The sequence below is a fragment of the Myotis lucifugus genome, unplaced genomic scaffold, assembly GCF_000147115.1.
Source record: "Myotis lucifugus unplaced genomic scaffold, Myoluc2.0 scaffold_472, whole genome shotgun sequence".
NCBI classification, from domain to species: domain Eukaryota; kingdom Metazoa; phylum Chordata; class Mammalia; order Chiroptera; family Vespertilionidae; genus Myotis; species Myotis lucifugus.
In genome coordinates this window covers 182047-209048 of record NW_005871520.1, presented here as the reverse complement: position 1 = coordinate 209048, position 27002 = coordinate 182047, and the positions used below count along the sequence as shown (strand labels likewise).

At 42.9% G+C, this 27002-nt stretch overlaps 1 protein-coding gene and 2 pseudogenes across 5 annotated transcripts; 1 reads left to right on the top strand and 2 right to left on the bottom strand.

Annotated features, from left to right (window-relative positions):
- Positions 1–65: 65 nt before the first annotated feature.
- On the bottom strand, positions 66–849 carry LOC102427288 (annotated as a pseudogene).
- Positions 79–25131, bottom strand: ZBTB5 (zinc finger and BTB domain containing 5). Of its 4 annotated transcripts, none has more exons than XM_014445628.2 (2): positions 25013–25131; positions 79–5726 (listed from the first exon to the last, which is right to left on the bottom strand). In XM_014445628.2, exon 2 carries the CDS (start codon positions 5720–5722, stop codon positions 3692–3694), a length of 2031 nt encoding a protein of 676 aa, XP_014301114.1. In that variant the 5' UTR covers positions 5723–5726; positions 25013–25131; the 3' UTR covers positions 79–3691. The 4 variants fall into 4 exon arrangements, 2 of the variants coding, with proteins under 2 accessions (XP_014301114.1, XP_006103280.1); XM_006103218.3 differs by having other exon boundaries at positions 24821–25060; XR_002826377.1 differs by lacking the exons at positions 79–5726; positions 25013–25131 and adding exons at positions 20094–20787; positions 24821–25000.
- Positions 25132–26278: 1147 nt separating this feature from the next.
- Positions 26279–26792, top strand: LOC102426233 (annotated as a pseudogene). Its single transcript, XR_001345489.2, has one exon. The product of XR_001345489.2 is annotated as a 40S ribosomal protein S15a pseudogene (transcript).
- Positions 26793–27002: the final 210 nt, after the last annotated feature.

The following is a 27002-nucleotide window of genomic DNA, read 5'->3' as shown; positions in this document are numbered from 1 at the left end:
GACCACTGGGACAAATTAAATACTCAGCAAAGAGAACAAGGGAAGAATAACTGGAAGTAGGTGAGTTTTTTGTTGTTATTGGAATTCAGTTCTTTATATAAAGTCCCTTGTAAAAACAACAGAATAAAAACAAGCCAAAAAGAAGGGGCAGGGCAAATATTTTAAAAAATGAAAAAGGAAGGAATAGGAAAAAAAAGGCAGAGCACTTATTGCTTCTCCTCAGCTTTCTCCTTGGTCTCGTCTTCGGACTTCTGTTATCTTCCACCGGAAGAGCTTCCAGCTATTGCAGCCACTTCCTCAGCATTACCATTTTTGCCCAGTTTTCCTTTCTTTTCTCTCTCTTCAGTCTCTTTCCTGCATTCTTCAAACTTTGTCTTGAATTTCTGTGCATTTTCAGCATTGGGGAAGCAGATGGCCAGCTGCTCCAGCTTGGGGCGCCCGTCAGCAAAGGTGGCAGGGTGTACCAGAGCCACGCACGGTCATTGCCTGCGCTTGGCTTCAGCTCCAGTTGGCATGATATAGTGGTTGGCGAATAATTTCAAGGCCTTGTCCCCCCTCATGAGGAGGTGGATGGTCCCTTTTCCTTCTGCTCCAGAAGCTTGACATCACCGGTGCCTCGTTCCTTCCATTCTGGGAGATCATTCTCTGAAGAGAATCAAAACAGCTTTGCCCACATTTTGAAATGCTCTTTGTCTTCCAGCGTTTTAATTTCTTGATCAGGAAGAGAAACTATAGGCTCAAACTGAGGGTTGTGGTTGGACTCGTCTGCATTCTCGGTGGAGGTATTGTGGTCCTCATGGGTGTCCGTGGCGACCACCATGGTGGCAGTGTGGTGGGGGCTTGGCTGGCTCCAGGGCCTCCACAGCTCTTAATTTTTATTTTAAAATTAGTTTTAGCACCATCACACTTGGCTCCTTTTGTCTATCTTGTCCTCATCCCCACTCCCCCCAGGTGGATGGGTGCCCTTTTCTAATCGCCACCTCACTCCTCCCAAAAGCCCTCCTGCTGAGGGAGGCAGGTTCCAGCCCTTCCCCACAGCCAAGCCAAACTGGCCAGTGGAATTTTCAATCTGGGAGGCAGGTAAGGGAGCAGCGGAAGCATAAGAGTGAGCAATAAGACTGGGTGGGCTGAGAAAACCTCACACATGCCCACAGCTCACACACAGACAGAAGTAGGCAAGGCAGAAGGGACTAAATTGAAGGAATTATCAATAATGGTTATTGAGAGCATTAGATTATTTTCTAAAAGACTTGGTTAAAAAAAAAAGTATTGGTCGAAGCATTAGCAGAGAAAGCAATACTGCTTCCCTTTTTGTTTTAACCTAAGCACAGAAAAATAACACATATTTAGAGACATGAATGTGACAAAATTTTTATTTCAAAATCTCAAATTTTGACTAGCATAGCACCACTGACATGGGTGCCCTGAAAGAACTTTATGATTTGATCATCAGAAATTATGCCAGGCTATAATTAAGGCTAACCAATCAAAATCCAGGTTAATTCAGGTAGAAATGATCATAGGATCCTTGGGACTGGTTTTCCAGGGAACCTCTGAATTATCCTATAAGCACTACAGCTTGTATGAGGACACTGGCCTGCAAGCTTGCTTCTCACATAGAAACTAACAAAGAGGTAGATGCAATTCCAGATTCCACCTAGCAGAGGAAAGGTAGGGCTCCAGCCACAGTACTGGAGACAGGCCCAGAGCCAAGTCCATGTAAGACAGATGAGGTGAGCGGGCAGCCTCCGGGCACCACCACCTCAAGAAGGAAGGGAAGGAGGGCTGCCACTGGTCTTCCCGTGTCACTGGTTCTTCTTCCTAGGCCCAGGCAGGGTCTCTTGTCCATGCTGCCTGCCAAGGTTAATCTCATAAGACACTGGTCCCCACACTGTAGAAGGGTGGATGTAGAGCCTCCCTGCATCAAGTCAGAACACAACTGCTAACAATTAGCCACACACACACTGAATTTCACAGGTGACCCCGTGTCCTCCAGTGGTCTCTTTCCCACGTCTGCTGGAAAGGAGAGAAATCTTAGAGTCCTCCTTTCCTCCCTGGGAATCTGTTCACAGGAGATGCCAAGCCCAACTATGAGCATTCTGAGTTTATCCAGACAGGTGTGTAACTGCACACACTAGATTAAGAGGAAAAAACACGCTGATTTTTGTTTTAGGCTACACATACTTAGCTTTCTAAACACAAAAATGGAAGGATTTCTCTCAATTATGCACAATGGTTGGTGTCTAAGCTGTATAAAGAATGAACTCATGTCCATGCATGAATGAAACTGACTTCATGAGCTCTACAGACACACAGGAACGTGTGCCGTTTCCCTGGAAGCACACAAGCCAGGGCTCAGCCTGACACAGGTGCCACCAGCAGCCCTGATAACAGGGTCAGGAGACCACAGCCTGGCTGGGGAAGTGAGGCAGTGGGACCCAAAGAGGCCCTGGACAGTGACCCAAATGTTCCTTGTAACAGTCTCAGATGCTAATTGGTGACTTCTATGTTCTGGGCTCTCCAACCCTCTTATAAGGCTGGAAAATATCGGTGAACACTGCTATGCCTGGATTTCAAACATGCAGTATTGAGCTGGGGCAACAACAAAAGTTCACATTCTATACTTTGAAAAACTATAGTATATAACAGTAATAAATCCATGGTTTTTGGTTATAACTGAAAACAGCAATCTAGGCCCTGGGAACGAAGCCATATAGGGCGAGAGTGAAAAAGCGAAGCAGAGAACAGGCGTGGCGTGTCACTGGGTAAGATGTGTCAGGCTGGACTGGCCCTGAAGTCTGGATGGAGCAAAGCGTAAATGCGCCGTGAAAGATCCCACAGAACAGGACTCCACATCATCAGAACAAAGACAAACACTAGCTCTTTTCTGACTCCCAAACGTGGAACGGTAACATGTATACAAGTTGGTTAAAATACTGCTAAAACAGCACACACAGAAACAGTACCTTACTGGTCACTCCCTACAAGTACATACTCCATTTACAACCTTGTTTTTAAAACCAGGAAAAATTGTTAAAACATCTATCCAACAGTGATGTTTTCAAAAGTATATACACCCAAAAGCCCAGAGAATGCTCGCTCTGGACCCAGTGTCAGCACCATCAAAGTGCAGTGTCTGTGACTGCAAGTCAGACAAAAATAAAAATACAGTACTTTCTGAGGCCTAGGACCAGCTCACGATAGGCTCTACAGCATTTGTGGCCGACAGGTGTGTCGTCCTCAAGGGCCTTTTAGACGGGCACAAAGTCGCCACTGGTTACACATAGGTGAGTTTTGCATCACTGTTCAGGTATATAATATTCCCATCAGAGGGTATAGGAATTTTAATTAAATGCTTCACAGAGTTTTACAAAAATTGCTAAAAAATTTTTTTGCACTTCAATTTTTAATTTTTACATGTGCCATTTTTAACATCAATTAGAAACTACTTTCTGACTACAGTCCTCAACCCTAAGAGAACTTGGCTCGAGGGCTGCGTCCCTCTCTGAAAGCGTGCATTTCACTCAGAAATGCAGCAGCACTAGTGCTACACATATTAGTTCTCTCTGAGCCACTGAAATTGGCAAGAGCCATTGGGCAGCCTGAAGCCTCAAACCCAAGGGTATTAGCTCTCAACCAAGAGATTTTAGTTTCCTACAACTGACATCAGCATTATCTCAAGAGGTCAGGGTTAGAGCAAAGTGCTGGGAAGACTGCTGCTCTGCCAGCGCAGGCAGGTAGTCTTGGAATGTTTATACAGGTGGCTGGACTGACTGAACCTCTTGCCGCACTTCAGGCAGGCATAGGGTTTTTCACCTGTGTGAACACGGATGTGCTTCTTACAATCTGTCAAGGTCAGAAAAGTCTTGCAGCAGATTTTGCAGGCATACTTGCGAGCGCCCTCTACAACCAAGACGTTGTGCTCTGATAAGGCCTTCTTGCATTTGGACAGGACATCAGCAGAGGCCCTGGTCAGCTGTGGAGGGCCGGGCTGGGAAGGATGCCCATTTTCAAATGAGGACGTGGCCCCATTCATCATAAGCTGGGAGCTGGCAGAGTTTTCTGGGATCTGTGAGCTCCTGACAGAAGTTACAATGGGCATTTTGGGAGCAATACGGCGGTAGTATGGAAAGTTACTGGCCTTTCCTCTTGAGGAGCCCATCATTACCCTGGAGAAGGAGGAGTGGAGGCCCAAACCAGACCTGGAAAAATCCATTCCAAACTGTTCTCCTTGATAGCCTGAACTCTGCACACAGGGCAGGCCCATGGCTTCCTGCATAGGCCTCGCAAAGTGGGAGTCTGCAGGCTCACTGAATGGGTTTTCCACATGAGAGCCAGTGGCCGAGGAGGGCCCGCCCACCGGCCCAGTCTCTGGACTCAACAAATAAGGACCCTCACACTCCAGCCTGCAGTCACTAGTGGTGTTTGGAATATTATCATCATTGTTCTGATTGGCACTGAAGTTACTTCCTCTGCTCTTGTTAAGAAAATTTGAAATACTAAAAGTGGACTTATGATCCAAGTTATTTGTGACTTCTAAAATATGGATGTCACCTACCCTGTCAGTGCTAGACTGGGGATCTGAAAAACTCCGATCACTGCTTTCAGGGCTGAGGTCTATCTTCTCAGCATTGACCACAACTCCTTCCACTTCCACAGATTCGCTGCCTTCTGCTTGTGAGGTCACGTCGCTCACTTCATCCTGAGGCTCAGGAGAGCTCAAGGGCTCAGATTTCACCACCACTCTCATGTGATCCTTCTCACCAAGGCCAACCTCAGGATTTTCACACGGAAAACCACTTTTCTCAGTTGCAGCTTCCTGCTCAAAACTAGTCTCAACCTGAGTTGCACGGGAGGCCATGGACAATGGTGCCATGTTGCCACCACTGTTGTCAGACTGGCTGGGTACCTGGGCATCTTCTTGAGCACCGAAAGACTGGTCGAACATGATGGCACTGTCTTCCTGGTTGTCGGTCATTCCATCGGCCTTAGGGTTATCCACAATTTTCAGAGAATCTGGCAAGAAGAATTCTTCTCGAGAATGAACCCCTGAAGGCCCATTCTCTGGCGTAACATTGGAAATGGCAGACTCATCCATGGCAGGTCGGAGGCGCTGCCTGGCCCTTTCTTCTGCAGACTGCTTACGCTTATGAAGGCGTCTCATGGGGAAGGGCGTGCGCTGGTCCAGGTTATTACGCATTGAGGAGCTCATCGGGGCTGGCTGCTCCTCGCCATTCTGGTTGGAATTGAGGGCTGAGCTCACTATGCTTAGTCCCAGCTGCTGCAGCATAAAGAAGCGCTGCATGCGGGCGCTCTGTTCCTGAACACGCTCACTGGGGGGAGACATGGGCAGTGTCCTTGTCGTTAAGTAATGTTTACATGCCTTAACAACAGAGTTCAAATGCAGGTGAGAGGCTGCCAATAAGACATCCATAACATTGCTCTCCCCCAACATGAGGGTGGAAGTATACATCATGTCAATCAGTGCGGCAAAGGCCTCCGCTGTCACTACCTCGCTATCCAGCTGGATCATGTTCATGGTCTGATCTCCCTCTGCCACTGAGAACAGGGCTCGGAAATGCGTGCTGCAGGCTGCCAGTACAGAGCGATGGGCTTTAAAATGCCTATTCCCCACTACGATGACACAATCACAGAGCTGGCCATGAAGTCTTTGGTAGTTCAGTTGCTGGAAGATCTGTTCAAAGTGTCCAGGAAAATCCATGATCCTATGGGAAAACAAAGAAAGTGTTAAGACTAAGAAAAGCTTAAGACAAAGCCAGAGCACAGAGGGTGTGATGAAAAGAGAGGCATGGACGGCCAAGCTTGGATTTTAAAACCCTGTGATGTTTTTTATAATGGGCACAGACTGAAAACCCGTCAAACAAGGAGCAAATGCTAATTCAGATACAGCTCTGGAAGCGTGCACACACGTGGAATCAGCTATGGCTGCTTACAGGCTCCCTCACTCTTCATATGACCCACTTTTAACATTTAACACTTAGGGCCCATGTTAGAAAAGGCCAACATGTGAGTAATAGGCTATCTGCCCCACAGAAGTTACTTTGAGTTCTGCATTCCCCAAGGACAATGAATAAATTCCAGTCTTTCAGTAACTTCAGTGAAAGGGGTAAATCAACATTAGTGGGGAAGACTTCTAGTTATAGATAGTAGTAGATTGCACACATGTGCTTACCACTACTCTCCTGCCCCCAACACACTCATTCCTGAGACTCCATTAAAAATATACTAAAGTTTTTTGGTTTTGTTTTTATTTATTTATTTATTTATTTAATCCTCACCTGAGGATATTTTTTCCATTCATTTTTAGAGAGAGTGGAAGGGAGGGGGAAGATGCGCGGGGGGGGGGGGGGGGATCAATGTGAAAGAGACACATCAATTGGTTGCCTCCCACACAACCAGGAATCGAACCCAAGATGCTCTAACCATTGACCCACACCAGCCAGGATGGTTTTGTTATTTTAAAGGTATAAACCCAGAAGGAAAAAAAGAATTGGAAATAAGTATCAATAGCATTTTGGAAGCTGGTGAACAGGTAAATGAATGATTGCTAACTGACTTAGCATACCCAGAAAGCTAAAATCTTAAATTGGCAGTGAATAAAACATCCTGACTTAATATCTAAGAGCCCCACCCACCCAAAGGCTCAGGAACTGATTGCCAAGGTGCCAGGGGAAGTGGAATGGAGGTGATACTCAGACAGGAGGACCGGATGGAAATCTATTCAATAAAAATAACCCAATGGAAGCTCTGTGTCTATGGCACAAGAAAGGTAAATCTATAGAAACAGAGAGTTATTGGGGTCTAGGGATAGGATCATGGTAGGACTGCAAAGGGGAAGAGGGAATTTGGGGGGGAAGATGGAAATGTTCTAAAATCAGATTGTGGTGCCCCAGCTGGTTTGGCTCAGTGGATAGAGCCTCAGCTTGTGGACTGAAGGGTCCCAGGTTCAATTCCGGTCAAGGGCACATGCCCGGGGTTGCAGGCTTGATCTCCAGTAGGGGGTGTGCAGGAGACAGCCAATCAATGATTCTCTCTCATCATTGATGTTTCTTTCTTTCTCTCCCTCTCCCTATCTGAAATCAATAAAAATATATTTAAAGAAATAAAATTAGATTGTGGTGATGATTGCACAACTCATAATTTCCTAAAAATATTTGAACTGTACATTTAAAACAAGGAATTTTATGGTATGTACATTATGCCTCAATGTAGATCAATAAATTATACCACAATAAAAAAATAATGGGGAAAGGGGAGACAAGAGATGAACAAGATCCAGATTGGGGGGGGGGGATAAAAGACTAACTTACCAAATAAATGGCATTTCAATCTAGCATACTAATTTAAAAGGATAGTGACATCCCGGTCAATGTCTTCTTCAACAGGCAGCAGAAATATGATTATATGAGGAAAAATAGCCTCCTTATTTTTTGAAATGTCAGTCACCTTGAGTATAAGAAGAAACTACAACTCTTTTCCACAAAAGGTCATTCACTGGAATGCCACCTCTTAACCTTCAATCCCACTTTCTATAGAAAAAGCATAAGTAGCAAAGATATTGTGGTCTCAGAAGCACCATTTTGAGGAAATTCCCAGAGTCTAGAGACCTTAAAGAAGAGACTCCTGAGATAGCAAAGCATTGCCCAACAAAGGCAGAAGTTGAAATAATACTGGAAGATAGGTAAACATCCATACAATCATTTACCAGAAGTTGAAATAATACTGGAAGATAGGTAAACATCCATACAATCATTTACCCCCCCCCCCCCAAAAGATCATCAGCCCTATGCTAGATGCCCTAACACAGCCCTGGAGATCAACTCAAGTTCTTCTCACAACACTTCAGGGATGGCTGGAAGGTCCTGCTATGCCTTGTTGTCAGGCCATCTTCAAGGCAGTGCAAAGGCATCCTTTTTCCTCTCTTTTTTAGAGACTCGTTTGAGGATATGTTATTTTTTTTTTTTTTTTTTGAGAGAGAGAGAGAGAGAGAGAGAGAGAGAGAGAGAGAGAGAGAGAGAGAGAGGAGAGAGAGAGAGAGAGATATTGTTGATGTGAGAGGGAGACATAGATGGGTTGCCTCCAGTACACACCCTGACCGGGGATCGAACCTGCAACCTAGTATTTTCCCTGACTGGGAATCAAACACACAACCTTTTGGTATACAGGATAACGCTCCAACCAACTGAGCCACCCAGCTGGAGCAAGGCTTCCTTTCTCTTAAGGGACTCTACAAGTTGTGAAACCAACATGGTAATATTAGAGATGATTAAAATCTAGAGAAACACCGATTCTCTAAGTTAGTAACAGTGTGCAATTATCCATTTAGCGATATCTCAATATCATTTCATCAGTCAATTTATGATCTTTTGATTTAGCAATGGAAATCTAATCCACCAGATCAAATCTAATCTTAGCCATAAAGCTGGCTAATTGGATTATTCAATTGATCTTTCCAATATCAAGAGTGTCAGAAAGCACTTCAGTATAAGTCAGAGTTCTTAAATGAATACAGTAAAGTCCACTCCACTGTGATTTATGATACAGGATGTTGGGAAGGGAAGCTCACAAAATCTCCAGGAGGATAGGAGAGCTGTACTTGAATGCCCCAGAGTGCCCAGCCACATTGTGGAACCGTTCCAGAAAATTCATTACTGCCACTGCCACCTCTACCACCTACAGCTTTGCATGGAGCTTGCTCTGGATTAGTGACTCAGAAAGAGTAGTTGACACTGCACCTTCGAGATCAGCACTGCCCAGTAGAACGTGTTACAATGATGGAAATCATCAGCACTGTTTCTATGCTGTCTGCTAGTCATATATGGCTACGAGCACTTGACATGTGGCTAGTGTAACTGAGGAACCAAACTTTTCATTTTATTTAATTTTAATTACCTTAAATGGCTTGCCCTAGCTGGTTTGGCTCAGTGGATAGAGTGTCGGTCTGCGGACTGAAGGGTCCCAGGTTTGATTCCTGCCAAAGGCACATACCCAGGTTGCGGGCTAGATCCCCAGTGTGGGGCATGCAGGAGGCAGCCGATCAATGATTCTCTCTCATCACTGATGTTTCTATCTCTCTCTCCCTCTCCCTTCCTCTCTGAAATCAATAAAAATATATTTTAAAAAAACACAAAATAAAATAAATGGCTACCATATTGGAGAGTAGTTCTAAATGCTCAATATTGTTCCATATTGCTCACATCTGCATCCAAACCCACTCAAGTACATATGACCAAGGGAACCTTAGCTCTTATAACCATGATTCTACCTTGGTAAAGTGGGCTCACAATTTAAAGGCTATGCAAATGTAAAGGAAGGGTCTTCAAAAGATTCTGGGCAGCTTCAAATGACAAATGTCCACCACAATGTCCCACTGACAATTAGAGCCCCTCTACAGGCATGTAATGTATAGATAACTTTGGAAATGCATAGTTGTACTCAATAATAGGTGATCATCTAGAAGTGAAAGAATGAACCAAAACAGAAGGCCAGTATTACAATACATGTGTGCAGGCACTGTAGACATCTTCAACTAGCATTTATTAAACCCTGACTCCTCTTCCACGGGCTATGATAAGAAACTAGGGTAAAATTTTAAAAGCTTTGGGGAATTTAAAACTGAAAATATTATAAAATATATATTTGTTAATTTCCTTTAAAATAATAATAATTACATGGTAAACCACTTTTATATAAAATATATTTTCCCTTCAGAATAAGAAGAGTGGCACTGTTTTACATTTTTGCATTAACGGAAGACATCTGGATTCTCCTATTTTCTTGTGCATTCAGGCTTTTGCAATGTTACATATCACATGGCCTCTGGAAAACACTGTACACTCATGGAAGAATGAGAGTGAAAAAAGCAAATAAGTCTTTGTATTATTATGAAAATAATTTTGACCTCACAGATCCCTTGAAAAAGTGTGAGGGGCCTCTATGGGTCCTTGGACTATACTTTGAGAACTATTAATCAAACCAAAATTCTAACTATACTGAAATGATGGAGGCAGGGAGAGTGCATTGAAATGCATATACCAAAACTAGAATTATAAGGAGAAATTAACAAATTCATAAAAAAATGTTATCTCTAACCAAGGGGAAGTCAATAGATAATGTCTAACTAAAAAATTAAGTAGCTCTAAGTATATAATTTAATATATGCATACAAATATCAAAAGAATTACATCCGGTGTGGCTCAGTGGTTGAGTGTCAACCCATGAACCAAGAGGTCACTGGTTCGATTCCCAGTCAGAGCACATGCCTGAGTTGTGGGCTCAAGTCCCAGTAGGGGGCATGCAGGAGGCAGCCAATTGATGATTCTCTCTCATCATTGATGTTTCTCTCTCACTCCCTTCCTCTCTCTGAAATCAATAAAAACATATGTGGGGGGAAAAAGAATTAGTTAAAAGCCTTGGGGAAGAGAAAATGGAAAGCAGAGAGGCTAGGGCCTGGTGGTTTTCTTAACAAATCTTGTAGAACTCTTTGATTCTTAAGTGATCTGTACTTAGCAAACTACATATACTTTTGGCATAATTTGTTTTTAAAACCGAAAAAGAAGAGAGCCGAACAGACCATAACCGTACACATACACAAAATTAGAAAAATTTACCAAAGAATTACTCCCCCTCCCCTGAAAAGCATCAGTACCAAATAGTTTTATAGGGAATATCTATTAAATGCTATGGAAAAGATAATTCCTATGTTATTTAAACCATTTTAGGAGAGGAAGCTTCCAATGATCCAATATTGAAAGAAATAGTTACTATCTCACATGTCATGCAATGCAATTAAATGTAGTATATACTGACCAATATTTCTAAGTGGATCGATAAGGATGAGTTAGAGAAGGGCAATCTGTTGCTGTGAGTGCACCAATAGACTTTTAAGAGAAGCTATTTAATATCCAGTAACACATGCATAACTCATTAAGGTAAAAGTACAGCCATAAGTTAAACCAAATGAGAAATGCAGCTGAAGCACTAGCATTTTTAAACGTATGTTTTGGCCATCCCAAAAATGCCATACCAAGAATGAATTGGAAATTGCAGGGCATTACTATGATGCCCAAAAGTGATTCCAAAGACCATGAATATGAAAAAGGCTTAGATTTATAGCATCTTAGGTAACTTTTCCCAGAAGCAGACCATGAGTGAAGGATTCAAGTGAAAGTGATTTATCAATGAGGTGCTCCCAGGAGAAACTGGGGGTGGGGAGCATGAGAGGAAACAGCAGCAGCCAAGCAAGGGTGTGATTTGGGGCAAAATCCCAGCCTTAGCCTGGTCTAGCAGGAGAGCTCTGGAGTATAAAGGAGTTTAAGCCACCTCAAGGCAAAGGAACTGGTCTGTTGTAGCCCTGCATTAGTCAGTCAACAGCTAAGAGCCTCTCCAGGGAAACAGCACCTGCCAGGCACTTCCAGCTCTCTGAGCCCATGCACAAAGTGATGCCTGTCACCCAAAGACCTAGTCCTCAAAAGAGTCACAGATGCAAGCCACTAGAAGAAAAAGCATACAGAAACTGCACGGCGGGTGCACAGAACCAATAAAAAGGATCATGGGGATCTGGTTAGAGCCCAGAGAGTATCTGCTACTCACACTACACTAAAGAATAAATAGACGACAGATGCTACTGTCTGTTAGGAAAGGACATTTTTGTATATATACTTACTATGTTTTCTTCCCAATCCACTATTGCTATCCTAAAATTACTAAGTCAATGAGGAATCTCAATTCAGTTCAACCATATAGACAACACATGCTACTGTCTGTTAGGAAAGGACACATACTTACTATGTTTTCTTCCCAATCCCCCATTGCTATCCCAAAATTATTAAGTCAATGAGGAATCTCAATTCAGTTCTTTCATTCTAAAATGCCACTTTACATTAAGAGGTCCTGCTGTAGTAAACATTAGTAAACACTGTTTTAACAAGTCATTAACAAAATAATATGCTACAACGTAATTTTCAATTGAGCTTTCTGGCATAATTAAAGAAATCTAATTAATTTGGGCATAAAATAAAACTAGCTGTTATTATAATGGTCTGTCAGTTAAGGTTTTGTACTTAGAACGCAACTCTGGCTTACTTAAGCAAAAGATATCTGAGAAGACAAAGACCTGGGAGGGTGAAGAACCAGACAGCTGTCAAAGGAACTTTGAAGGGTTAGGAAGCAAAATCCAGTCACACTGGTGGAGGCCTTCTGCAATAAAAGGCCTCCACCAGTTCCTTCAGAATGGACATCACATGCTCAAGATTCAAAGTTCCAGGGAGAGCTCCTATATACTGAGCTTAGGGACCCACCCCCACCGCTGATTGTGCAGGGAAAACAAAGAGGAAGGGTCTTTCTGTTTTTTACTTATGTAGTGGAATGCTGGTTGCTGATTTATCCACCTAACAAGATTACACATAAAAGGGGTGTGGGTGTCAAGATAATTCACAAATAGGAAATCAGAGGCCCTAACCGGTTTGGCTCAGTGGATAGAGCGTCAGCCTGCGGAATCAAGGGTCCCAGGTTCGATTCCGGTCAGGGGCATGTACCTTGGTTGCGGGCGCATTCCCAGTAGGGAGTGTGCAGGAGGCAGCTGATCGATGTTTCTCTCTCATTGATGTTTCTAACTCTCTATCCCTCCCCCTTCCTCTCTGTAAAAAAATCAATAAAATATATTTTAAAAAAAATAGGAAATCAGAGTGCTATCAGGAAGGGAAAAATGTCTGAGAGTTTTTTAGTAATACTATGACACATTAGGCAACAAAGTGATAAGGACAACCCAAGAACTGCCATGGCCTCATTTACATTCCATGTTCTGTATAAAAATAAGTCACAGGAAATAAGACAATCTGTATAGCAGATTGTATTTTCCAAGATGGCTGGCTACATTAAGATCTCCCATCTTGCATGTTGTCTTACAATGTGCTATTTACACTCCTCTCACAAGTGATGGGATCTATGTTCACTCCCCTTGAAACAGACAAGTCTAAGACTATGACAAAAGTTACACTATGTAGCCCGACCAGGTATAGCTCAGTGGTTGAGCATTGACCTATGAACTAGGAGGAAGTCACAGTTCAATTCCTAGTCAGGGCACATGCCCGGGTTGCGGTCTCAATCCCCAGTGGGATGTGCAGGAGGCAGCCAATCAATGATTCTCTCTCTATATATAAATGTGTGTGTGTGTGTGTGTGTGTGTGTGTGTGTGTGTGTGTATATATATATATATATATATATATATTTTTTTTTTTAAGTTACACTATATGACTTGTGAGCTAGATCATAAAAGATAACACAGGTCTTCACCTGGTCTTTTTGGCTCTCTCTTGGAAGCCAAACATCATGCCATGAGAAAACCTGCTGAAGTCTAGCTGAAGTCAACACCAGGAGTGAGGTTTGCCTTCAAGATGACTTCAGCCCCAGTCACAATCTGACTACAACCACATGACAGACCCCAAGAGAGAATCAACTAGCCAAGTCCAGTCACCCCTAGAACTATTAGAGCAGCGGTTCTCAACCTGTGGGTCACGACCCCTTTGGCAGTCGAACGACCCTTTCACAAGGGTCGCCTAAGACCATCCTGCATATCAGATATTTACATTACGATTCATAACAGTAGCAACATTACAGTTATGAAGTAGCAACGAAAATAATTTTATGGTTGGGTCATAGCATGAAGAACTGTATTTAAAGGGCCAGAAGGTTGAGAATCACTGTGTTAGAGAATAAAATGATTTTTATTGTTTTAAACTATTAAGTTTTAAAGTGGTTTGTTACACAGCAACAAATAACTGCAACAATGTGAACTTAACATCTTTCCACAAAGCAACATTCAAATACTATCTCTAAGGAACACATTTTTTTTGTCTACTAAACCTTTGGGGAAAAATAACTTCACCCATTCTTAGTCCATGTGGTTCTAACAGATCAGATTGCTCCAAATTTCTGAGTTCCATAGGTGGACAGATGATCCAGAAAGGCCTTGATTACAGAGACTGTTTCAGAAATGGGTATATGACCCAAGCCATGCCAATTAGAGTTTGCCCTCAAGACTTCTGCTGGTGCTATCTTCACCCAGATCACAATCTATGAGAGAGACATCTAAGTCTAGCACTGATGGTGCAAAGCAGTGCCAAAGACAATGTCCTGATGTCATCAACATCCTGGCATCCGGCCATGACTGTAGTTAGCATCACCCTAGGACTTCCTATTTCACAAGCCAAAGAATTCCCCTTTTACCTTAACCTGGTTTATGTTGGATCTCTGTCACACGATGAGGCTCGAAGCACAATCTCAGAAAAACCTAAGTAACACAGCTATCTTGAAACCTTTTGTATCTAGAAGAGGTATTTAAAAAATTCAGTTGGGGAAATACAAAATTTGTTACTCTGCTCTGATGGAAGGTAACTATAAATCTAGATAAAAAACTCTCAAAGCAACTCTAGCAAATTCAGAGGTCCAGCCTAAAAGCTATAAAATAGCTCATGCTGAAAAGGTGTTTTACCTAAAGATGCCAGTCTGAAGCCTTCAAATCAAATTAAAAAGTTTCACGTTTCTTTAACGATTTCAAAATGTGACTCTGTGAGTCTATATAGCTGGAGGAGAAACAGCAACTATCAATTTGTAACTGTGTCTTACCCAAAGCAAGCATACACCACAATATTTGTTATCTGCAGGAACAGAGTTTTAGCAATTTCCAAACTAAATATAATTAAGAAAATATTTTTAGCCCTGGACAGTTTGGCTCAGTGGATAGAGTGTCAATCTACAGACTGAAGGGTCCCAGGTTCAATTCCAGTCAAGGGCACATGCCCAGGTTTCGGGCTTGATCCCCAGTAGGGGGCGTGCAGGAGGCAGCCAATCAATGATTCTCTCTCATCACTGATGTTTCTGTCTCTCTCCCTCTCCCGTCCTCTCTGAAATCAATAAAAATATTTTAAATATATATATAATATTTATACCACTGCTCATTACATTAACATGGATAATCAAGAATTGACTGTTTTCTCAATGGATTTACTTTCCTAATAATGCTTTACTTAGTCTGATTTTTTAAAAAGCTCATTTGTGTTCCAGGAGAACAAGCCAGTTAATGATACATTTTAACTATTTGATTTATATACTGACCTACCCACATGCTTTTCATTAATATACTTAGTTCATAAAGAAAAATACACTCATACTCAAACATCATCTACCACCACAGCAAGGGATTTACTGCCTGTCTGCCCGGCAGGATCTGCAAAGTTGCTACCTACAGGGAAGCATCTTAACATTCTAAGAAACTCTTAACATTAACTATCCCTAATCCAAATAAAATCCTAGCAGAAAAATAACAGAACTTTTCCTCCACTTGTAAAGATGATATAAATAAGGATAAACGTAAGACAACAAAACCAGGCAAGTCCCAGTCAAGCAGGCTAGGACTTTTGACAGGGCTCCAAGTCTTGGAGTCCAAGAACATTCATCCATTGTTCTGATTTGACTAAGTGGAAATCAGGAAAGGCTGGGACAAGATAGGCATACAGATGCCCAAGGTTAGCCCCAGATACCAGATCTGTCAGCCTAATTTTCATAACCTCTCTGGTTCTGCTCTGTCAGGGCTGGCTCAGAAACTGGACAGATGAAGTCTATTAAAAAGGGAATCTGGGCCAAGCTGGCGTGCCTCAGTGGTTGAGCATCGACCTATGAACCAAGAGGTCACGGTTTGATTCCCAGTCGGGGCACATGGCCGAGTTGCAGGCTCAATCCCCAGTGGGGGTGTGTGCAGGAGGCAGCCGATCAGTGACTCTCTCTCATCATTGAGCATACTACTTAGTCTCTCTCTCCCTTCCTCTCTGATATATATATATATATTCTGAAGAGAATCCGTCAGTAAGTAAAGGTGAGCACCACTGGGGAAGTCACGCTAATGCCAGAAGCCCTTACTGTCTCGCTCTATACTCCAACTCTCCCCAATTTGCCACCTTGTTTTCCAGTTCAACATTCCTGTGGATTAGCTGACCTAGAACTTTATAACTCAGTTTAAATAAGAAAAGGTATTAGTGTCCTATTATATATCTAGTGCAAATTCAAAATGCTTTTTTTAAAAAACTAAAATAGCTTGTTGAGGCCAGGAACTATATTTTCTCTCTCTCCCTCAAAGTGCCTCAATAAATTGTTGGATAAACTTCAACTGTATGTTAATGAAATATAATACCATATTACTCAATAGTCATTTTTCTAAGAGCCCCAACTCTCTCCAAAAACAAGAAAAAGTCTCAGAATATCCAAAATAAATATCAAAACCTATGTATGAAAGATTTCCTCATAGAAAAATCTCTCAAACCCTCTTTTGTTTTAAACAAACAAAATTCAAGTTTTTCTAGTTTCCTAACTGATTAAAGATGAGCAATAGCAAATCTAGAATATGAGGAAGAGCTGGCTGCAGGTTAACAGCTGCAAAAAGAGACAGCTGACCCACTAGAAGAGAAGAGGCCCAGCAACTTAGAGCCCTAGAGATTTCAACAGCCCTGGAACTGTGTATTTGGTATACAAATTCATTCATCCAAAGTTTTAAAGTGCTGTGGAACAGAGATTTATATGGCATAGTCCTGTCACAGATGCTTAGCAGAAACAAGTCATACACAAATAACCATTAAGTGCCACATAAGTGATAAAGTGTACATGATGGCTCAAAGAAGGCAAAGGTTATTTACAGCTTTATGGTGGATTTGGCAACAGAGCTAGGTATTGTTTTGGATTAGGATAAAATGATATAAAATATATTCTAGACAGAGGTAAAGGTGGGGAGAGGTTTGAGGTGGGGGAAGCTATGTAATCATTTTGGCTGGAAAATAGGTAAGGGTAGGAAGGCAGGTATTAGATAGTGAATAACTGATGTTAATAATTACAGCAAGTTAGCATATAATTTTGAACTAAAGACTCTCACTTTTCAGATAACTTTTGTAAAAAGCATTTTAAAATTTAAACACCGGGTTAGTCAGGGTTCTTGTTTGCAGCAACAGAAAATGATTCTAGCTAACTTAACTAAAAAGCAACTTGCTGAAAGGTCATTGGTTTGTTCACAGAATTGATGAGAAGGGTGGACACCTGACCTTGAACTAGGCCCGTGGTCGGCAAACTGTGGCTTGTGAGCCACATGCGGCTCTTTGGCCCCTTGAGTGTGGCTCTTCCTAAGCCTTAGGAGTACCCTAATTAAGTTAATAACAATGTACCTACCTATATCGTTTAAGTTTAAAAAATTTGGCTCTCAAAAGAAATTTCAATTGTTGTACTGTTGATATTTGGCTCTGTTGACTAATGAGTTTGCCGACCACTGAACTAGGCAGTAAGAACAATCCCCACACAGCCACTGCTACAAGAATGCTGACTCTATAGGGGATTTAATCTTACTTTGTCTTCACTATTGTTATTTAGTCATGATTCTTGAATACATTCGTGCCTTTTTGATATTATGTGAGATGAAACAGGAAGTACACCTGAAGTCATTGTGCTGCATATTGAAATAAGATGTTGTCTCAAGGAAAATAACTTGTGCAATTTTTGAATCACAAACAGCACTCATTGCTGTTTTCATGGAACACCATTTTTACTTGGAAGAATGAGTGTCAAACTATGGTTATTCAGACTTGAGTATTTGTCAGATATTTTCTTGGAAATGAAGAAAATGAGCTTGTCATTTCAAGGAAAACACCTAACAGTATTTCTTGCCTATGATAAAATCTGAGCTTTCTGGTGAAAATTCGTAATTCTGGAAAATCTGTGTCTGTCACCGTGAGCTTGACAGCTTCCCAATGTTCAAATCCTTCAAATCATTAGTGATATTAATGAAATGTGATTTTAAAAAATATTATATAATAAATGTGTCAACATTTGAAAGATCTGCATAACTCAAGTGAATCAACATTTTCCAAATGACTAATGTAACCATGATGTTATGTTACAAAATAAAGTATGGGTAAAAAAGATATCCATTCAAAGTGCAAGATACAAATTAATGTATTTTAATGTAACAATATAAAAAGTTCATTGATATAGTTTCAGATTCTACATTGCAACTAAACTGTCCTTCCATTAAACTAGACATTAAAGAGATTTGCAAAAATATAAAACAATGCCACTCTGAGCATTCCCAGTGCACAGATGTTGGTTTCAAATACCATCTATACTAATAAAAGCCTAGGTGGTCCTCATGCCCTCGCGCGTGACGTCGTCACAAGATGGTCGTCACAAGATGGCCACCACAAAGATGGCCCCCACAAGATGGCTGCATGCACAGCGGAAGCGGGGCCCAGCAGCCGTTCCACGCAGTAAGGCCTGGGGGTCCCACGGCTCTGCACAGTGTGGAGGAGGCCAGTCCTAGGTCTCTGCTGCCTCGCGTGGAGCAGGTAGATCCCAGTGGAGGAGGCGGGTCGCGGCAGGGGAGGGCAGTTGTGGGCGATCAGGCTGGCAGGGGAGGACAGTTGGGAGCGATCAGGCCGGCAGGGGAGCAGTTAGGTGTCAATAAGGCCGGTAGGGGAGCGGTTAGGGGGCGATCATGCTGGCAAGCAGAAATGGTTAGGGGCAATCAGGCAAACAGGCAGGCGAGCGATTAGGAGCCAGCGGTCCTGGATTGTGAGAGGGATGTCCCAGATTGGAGAGGGTGCAGGCTGGCTGAGGGACACCCCCCCATTCCGTGCACAAATTTCATGCACCAGGCCTCTAGTTCACTAATAAAAGGAACCTAGGCTCCTTGGAGAAATGGCTGATTCTAGGACTGAGGCAGGAAATATACAAGATAAGCCTGCAGAATCTTATAGTGCCAGAAAGTCAGGAAGTGCTTAAAAGAAACAAACATATATAATAATGGGAATATGTGAAAGGGACATAAGGCCCAACAGGAGAAAGCGCTCTCAAGGCCAAAGCTGGAACAGTTTGAGCAAAAAGATAGATAAAGTATTTTATTATAACCCAAAGTGTACAATAAATATCCATAGATCCATCCTGATATAAATGGTTGATTAGATAAATAAATGGGAGAGAAGAGACAAATCTCCTGTGCAGAAGAATTCCAAGTAATTTATGTAGCTACTCTGCCCTCAAGGAGATGGAGCACACTCCCCACTCCCATTTTTTTTTTTGTAGCTTTATTTTTTTATTGCTTAAAGTATTACAAAGAGTATTACATATATCTCCTTCCCCACCCCCCAGTGTCTTATGTCCATTGGTTATGCTTATATGCATGCATACAAGTCCTTCGGTTGATCTCTTACCCCCCGCCTCCCGCCCCCCAACCCTCCCCGCCTTCCCGCTGTAGTTTGACAGTCTGTTCGAGGCTGCTCTGCCTCTGTATTGGTTTTTGTTCATCAGTTTATAATGGTCCTTATTATCCATAAATGAGTGAGATCATGTGGTATTTTTCTTTCATTGACTGGCTTATTTCACTTAGCATAATGCTCTCCAGTTCCATCCATGCTGTTGCAAATGGTTAGAATTCCCTCTTTTTTACAGCAGCATAGTATTCCATCGTGTAGATGTACCACAGTTTTCTAATCCACTCATCTGCTGATGGGCACTTAGGCTGTTTCCAGATCTTCGCTATGGTAAATTGTGCTGCTATGAACATAGGGATGCATATATCCTTTCTGATTGGTGTTTCTGGTTTCTTGGGATATATTCCTAGAAGTGGGATCACAGGGTCAAATGGGAGTTCCATCCTTAGTTTTTTGAGGAAACTCCATATTGTTTTCCACAGTGGCTGCACCAGTCTGCATTCCCACCAGCAGTGCACGAGTGTTCCCTTTTCTCCATATCCCCGCCAGCACTTGTCGTTTGTTGATCTGTTGATGATAGCCATTCTGACAGATGTGAGATGGTACCTCATTGTTGTTTTGATTTGCATCTCTCGGATGATTAGTGACTTTGAGCATGTTTTCATATGTCTCTTGGCTTTCTGAATGTCCTCTTTTGAAAAGTGTCTATTTAGGTCCTTTGCCCATTTTTTTGATTGGATTGTTTATCTTCCTTTTGTTGAGTTGTATGAGTTCCCTATAAATGTTGGAGATTAAACCCTTATCAGTGATAACATTGGTGAATATGTTCTCCCATGCAGTGGGCTTTCTTGTTGTTTTGTTGATGGTTTCTTTTGCTGTGCAGAAGCTTTTTATTTTGATGTAGTCCCATTTGTTTATTTTCTCTTTAGTTTCCAATGCCCTAGGCCCACTCCCATTTTTTACACGTGGCCTGAGCAATAGTGACTTCCTAGCAAAGGCTAGGAATAAGGATTATGAGGCTCAAGAGAATAAGGTGATGAAGCTGAAAAGCAAGGTCAAGAATTGGAGAGGGCTGTTTTAGAGTGAAAAGACAGGTGTGTAAAATAACAGTGAAAGGATTGAAAATTAGAGCAAGGGTTGTGGAAGAGGTGGCAGGAGGGTCTTTTCTTCTCCTCTTTTCTTACTCAAATCTTCCCTTGATACCAATGCCACATGCCATCACCACCGATCACATTGCCAAGCCTTCACCATGGCCAATAGACCCCAGTTTGGGAAGGTGAGGAGAATGCAGGATGAGCTATGCTTTCTCCTCCCACTGCCTCTTGCCACTGGCTCCTCCCCAGTGCTGCCTTCCATGAGACTGGTGCAGAATAATGATCAGGGATCAGAGCTTTGGGGAGAAGGGGAGGGAACAAAATATACTCCTGGTAACAGGCTCACTTGTCATATGGAGAAATCTTGGCCTGCCCAAGCCTCTCAGGGAGGTGGTCTGTCAGGGTGGTGGCCCACCAGCACAGAGTACTGTCTGAAAGATGGGCATGCCCAAGACAGCAAGTTACATACATGACCGACTGAAAACAATACATTTAAACTTAAAATAATTTATGACAGATTTCACCACTTTATCCTGTTGAGAATTTTACATTCACACTGTAACTGGCTTAGAAATTTCCCTTTCTTGGGCACTACATTTTCCTAAAATTTCAAAAGAATAATCAGCTAGCTGATAATCTAGATAAAAGAACATCTGTAGCCAGTTAAAGCTCTAAAGATCATACAAACTTCATAAAGGTATTTAAAAAAAACCATAAATGGCTTCTTTTAGCTACTTACAAATATGAAACTATATCTATTTTAACATCTGTTTAAGAAGTCTAAATGTATTTTCCCTCTATTACAAAATGTTGCCTTGCCATCCCTCAATTACCGCCCCCTACACACACAAACTTCTCAGCAATTTAAAAAAGAGCTTTCTTTCACTGCCTTTTATCCCTGATAGATCAAGAAGCATATTCTTTTTTTTAAATATACTTTTTATTGATTTCAGAGAGGAAGGGAGAGGAGAAAGAGATAGAAACATCAATGATGAGAGAATCATTGATCAGCGGCTTCCTGCACACTCCACACTAGGAATAGAGCCCGAAACCCAGGCATGGGCCCTTACCCAGAATCGAACCGTGACCTCTGGTCACACCGGCCAGGCAAGAAGTATATTCTTAATGAATGACACTACTTTATCAAGAAAAAAGCCATGCCAAAGCTTTAAAGACACTATTATTGATGGTATCTTTCCAGTAGAAAAAAAGAGATTTAATTCATTTTCATACCTAGTTTACTTTCAAAGTAGTATATTCCTTCACTTCTGAATCACTTATCAAATCAATAGCATTTAGCAAGTGACTGATACTTTACCTGCTAAGTTGCTTTTGAGGTTCTACTCAAAATAAAGACTACAATGTATGTTATTAAATGTGTTTAGATTTTTGCACTATCTGTGGGTTTCTCTCACAACTGAACCCCAAAACAGTGGGTTTTCTTCTCCCTATACTTCCTCAAATCCTCTCTGCTGTACTAGAGACTAAAACAGAAGGACTAAACAACTGAAGATCTCGCATTTTTAGAGGAAGACTGTTGAGCGGATTTTAAATTATAATCAACTAATTAAGATTTAGTGAAAAATTGATTATACCAGTTAACAATATCATGTTCAGAAGAAAAGGGGGAGCAATTCACCCTAATCATATTAAATTTAAGAACTTGGAAATAAAGCATTTGTAAACTTATCAAGTACACAAAGTAACAGAATACAGAATCTAATTTCTAAAAGCAGACCCACTCAAACATCCTTTAAGTTAGTAAAAGAAACAAAACACTTTGTTAACTTCCATTTATATAAGAAAAAAGTACCACTTCCATTAGGATTCCTTCAATAACAAACTTACTTCAGAGTACAAATTGGAAAATTAATTGGTTATAATTACAATAAAGTTAGTGCTCCAACACAAATTCCTAATCTGTTTGAACTGTCAGAAAGATAAATCAAAGCCTTTAGCAAAATTATGTGTAATTAATCAAATAAAAGTCATCTCATTTCTCCCCCCTCCAAATTAGTCTTGAAATTAAAAGCCACTATTCAGTGATGAAAATGATGAAAACAACTGTAAACAGCAATAGTTCACTCAGAAACAGCTGGTCTTTTAGCATGAGAAGTTCACTGCATACTTAGACCAAAGTTGCAGTTAGTGTTACATTCCATCCCACCTGCTACACTAACAAAAACTGGCTCTACTAGACAACATCCATATTTGAGAAATGTTAAGTACAGTAAAAATCTTATGCTTAAAATTGACAGAAGAAAGTATTTGTTTACAATAAATTTACTTTTTTTTTTTTTAAGTTGACAGCTAACATCAAATCAATACCTTGGGTTTTTCTCTTCCCTTCCAAGAAGTTGAGGCAGATTGAAGATTCTGCACTACGGCAAGCTTTGCCATACCTGACTGTACACAGATATTAAATCCTACCCACACTAAAGAACTCAATAAAATTCAAGCTAAGTACTTAAATACTAAAACATTTACACGCATTTTGTATCCAAGTGATTTTTTAAAAGTACTTCAACTTCTCATGATAGTCTTGCAACAAAGCTTTTGAGAGCACTGACCCATAAATTCAGGAAAACACTCCGTTAGATGTTTTCCTTTCAAATTTTACCACTTTCAGAATTTTTCTAGAGGCACCTCAATGAACAACCTGCCAGTACCTCCAGCTAACCACAGTATGTTTTGACACAACTTTTAGGAGAAAAAAGGCAGAGCAGAAAACAAGTTGATTTCAGGACTTTTTATTAGTCCTGGCTCATTTAGTATGTAAAATCCAAGGGCCCAGAACAAGTCTCCAACAAATTAGTATTACCTGGCAGCTCATCAAGCCGGCTGCAGGGGCCAGGCCAGTCTTCCCAAGTTCTGCTGGGATTTTCAGAGGGGGGTTAATGGGAGGCCTTCCCTTGGGTTAGGGGCTTTTATCTGAAATTCTTTTTCTTCCCTCCCCATCTGATCTCTTCCCCCCACCCCCCACTCCTACAATTTTAGCTTATGGCCAACCACCCTCACCACGGAAATCCTAAGATTTCAGCATACGAAAAGCAAGCTCTCCAGAAAACAGAAGCACCCAGGCCACCTTTTTAAAATTATCTAAGGCACAAAAGCCCATCCAAAAGATAACAAATCATCAATGATGAGGAAGGCACAGCATTCGCTTCAACCTCTAAAGGAAGATCCCAATGTATGTAATATCTTCTATTTACAACTGAAAAGTAGTTTGGGGCAAATGTAGGTTTACAGTTGTTAGTATGGAAAAATAATACCATAAACTATATATATAAAAGCCTAAGCCACCATTAAGACCTGAGGAAGGGACAACCGGCTGGAAGCTATGACGTGCACTGACCACCAGGGGGAAGACGCTCAAGGCAGGAGCTGCCCCTGGTGGTCAGTGTGCTCCCCCTCCCCCCTCCCCCCCTCCATCAGGACTGGGCAAGACGCCCCAAGGGGCCAGGCCTAGGGGCCCCACCCGTGCGCCAATTCATGCACCGGGCCTCTAATTAATAATACAGGAAAAAAAAACAAAAAACCCCTGTTTCGCGTTACTCACAATTGTAAATCTACTTTGGAAAGATTTCTGTTTAATTCTTGAATGCGAAGGGTTTCTTCCTTCTCTATTCATTCAAATTAGCCAGAACTTGAGCATACTACTTAGTAACCAAGACTTTTCTTTGCCTTTACCTAGAATTTTCCTTCTAACTAGAACCTGTGTTCCTTTCAGAAGTTCGTTTCTACAGTACCGTCCACTCTGACAGAAGGCAGACTGATTTACTAACAAATGACCTTTTTTTTGGAAGGGAAAAAACCTGATCTTCAACGCCCCCTTCATTCCCCGTCTGATGTATTTACGTGCGAATCTGCCAGGGGAGGAGGTGGAACGGCCGTTCTCACCGAGCCTGGACGCAGTGGGCATCCAAGGAATGCCCACACGCACTGGAGTCCTCCGGCAACAGCGTGGGCCATTCCCCAACACTGGCTCCACCCTCCGGGCCAGCGCCAGGTCCCGGCTCCAGACCGCGCTGGCCTGGCGGTGGCGAAATGAAACACTGTCGCTCAAGGAGACCCAGGATGAGCTCAGGCAGCAGGTCCGAGGCTGTCGGTCCGGAGACCTCTCCCGCCCCAACCCGGTAACCAACCTCTCCGCCCGCAGATACGAGGGGGCAAGAGCCTCCGCCCAATCCCGCAGACAGACAGCCTGGCGTCAGGACACCGGGACGCCTGCGCAGAACCCGCCTCCCATCCTCCCGACCCCTCCGCTAGGAAGGGTAACAATACCCCCTCAGAAAGACACGCAGGGCAGGCGGGGGGCACCGGGACGCGTCTGCGCGCTCCCCACATGCCTGGTCGCGACCCAGCTGAGGCCGCCAGCCCAGCGCCCCTGGTGCTCAACCGTCTCCACCTGAGCGCGCCCGCGCGCGGAGGCTCCCACCACTCGCACTGACAGGGTCTCCTCACCTGAGCCGGGCTCCGCCCCCCTCCTCGCTGGAGAAAGCAATGACCCTTCTCCGACCCGACTCGACAGTGTTGGAGGAGGCGGGAACGTCCAGGCTGGCGTCTCCGTGATGGGATTTCCTACCCCTTCCGCCCACCCTCCCCGCCCACCCCGCCTCTCGTTCCCCAGCTCCCACAGCCCGTTGGCCGCCTTACTCTGAGAACACCGCGGCGGCGGCCGACAGTAAACGGAAGTGACGCAATGCGACATCGCCTACTCCACCTCCTCCCCTCGGGCGGAACTGCAACCAATCAGCAAGAGAGAAGCGGGGGCGGGGCAAGAGAGCAGCCAACCAGCGCGCGGAATCCGGAAGAATTTCCTAGGCTCCGGGACATTGGCCAATCCCTGGTCCCAGGAGTCTCGCTGTGTTTACTACCGACCGAATCCGCGAGCGCTGTGGCCAATCACCGTTTTCCTTACAACACGTAACACTGGTATCAAACGCCTTTAAGGCGGGATTCACCACTAAGAGGCTTTAGGTTTGGCTATAGAAAAGCTAATGTGTGTCACAACCAATCAAGACCCATTGTGGTTGAGGCGAGAGGGCGTTCTGTCTCGATCCACCAATCACAATCGCGACTGCCGAAGGTTTGTTCCACCTTTCGCGGGGCCTGAAGGATTTTGCCACTCCCCCAGCGCCGGCCCTTCCAGGACCAGCCGGCTCCCTGTTGGAGGAGAGTGCGCTTCGCCGGAGCCACACACACACCGTTTAAAAGTAATTTCTCACGTCGTAGACTTTAGAAAAAATAAAATTCCAAGAAAGTGTTTAGGTTGAATTAGCCGAAATCCAGGCTGCAAACGTTGAACCAACGCTATCGCAGTTGGGCCCGACAGCGCCCCAAGTCCAGTGCGAGGGGGTGAGGGGGGTGGCTTCTCGCAGCTCTGGCGCCGGAGGACTGAGGGGCTGGGCTTCATACTCACACATGCTTCACATTTCGTGCCGTAGGTCATAGAAGCCTACAATCTCCAAAACCAACTTCCTCCAAAAAAACAACAAAATTAGACACGTGGAATGGTAGCGTACTTTCGTGGGACGCTGTCAGAACAGAGCAAGCTCCCGAGATCCCAGGTGCACCCTCCGAGGGAGGGTCCGAGCCCTGAAGGGAGACTGGACAGGGAGCTCCTGTCCGGGAGCTCGGCTTGGATCCAAAGACAAGGGCAGGCTGGGGAACACCTCGGGTTTCTAGAGGAAGGGAAGGTGTACACTTTTAAATATCTCACTGCCTCAGAACTTAACACTGAAATATTATTAGAGCAGGTGCATCCGTACAGACGTTATAGGTTGGAAGTATTACCATTTGGGGTTTCTTTCTTTAAAGCTTCAATGAAGTCTGATGGTCAATTCTGTTCTCTAAGATTCCCTGACATTGTATAGCCCTTACAGATATTTTATTGCCACATTGGGCAGTAAAAGAAAAAGATAAAGGAATGCTGACAGCTCTTTCCGCCATCGGTCCTTGCCGCCATAATGGTGCGCATGAATGTCCTGGCTGATGCTCTGAAGAGTATCAATAATGCCGAAAAGAGAGGCAAGCGCCAGGTTCTCATCAGGCCGTGCTCCAAAGTCATCGTCCGGTTTCTGACCGTGATGATGAAGCATGGTTACATTGGCGAATTTGAAATTATTGATGACCACAGAGCTGGGAAAATTGTTGTGAACCTCACAGGCAGGTTGAACAAGTGTGGAGTAATCAGCCCCAGATTTGATGTGCAACTAAAAGATCTAGAAAAATGGCAGAACAACTTGCTTCCGTCCCGTCAATTTGGTTTCATTGTACTGACAACCTCAGCAGGCATCATGGACCATGAAGAAGCAAGGTGAAAACACACAGGAGGGAAAATCCTGGGATTCTTTTTCTAGGGATGTGATACATATGTGGAAATAAAATGCCTCAAAGGACAAAAAAAAAAAAAAAAAAAAAAAAAAAAAAAAAATGGAATGCTGACAATAAGCCGGGTGGTGTGAGTTCTTTTCACATGTGACCCTTACAAAAATGCTGTGAGCTAGACATTATCCCAAATTTACAACCTAGCAAAGATTTGTATATTCAGTACTTAGGAATACTATAGGCCCTCTCCTATATTGTTGATGGAAGTACCAATGACACTGCCTTTGAAGATAACTTGATAGTATCTATCAAAATT

Coding starts and splice junctions, on each gene's coding strand:
- ZBTB5 (XM_014445628.2), bottom strand. CDS start 5,722: ATGGATTTTCCTGGACACTTTGAACAGATCTTCCAGCAACTGAACTAC.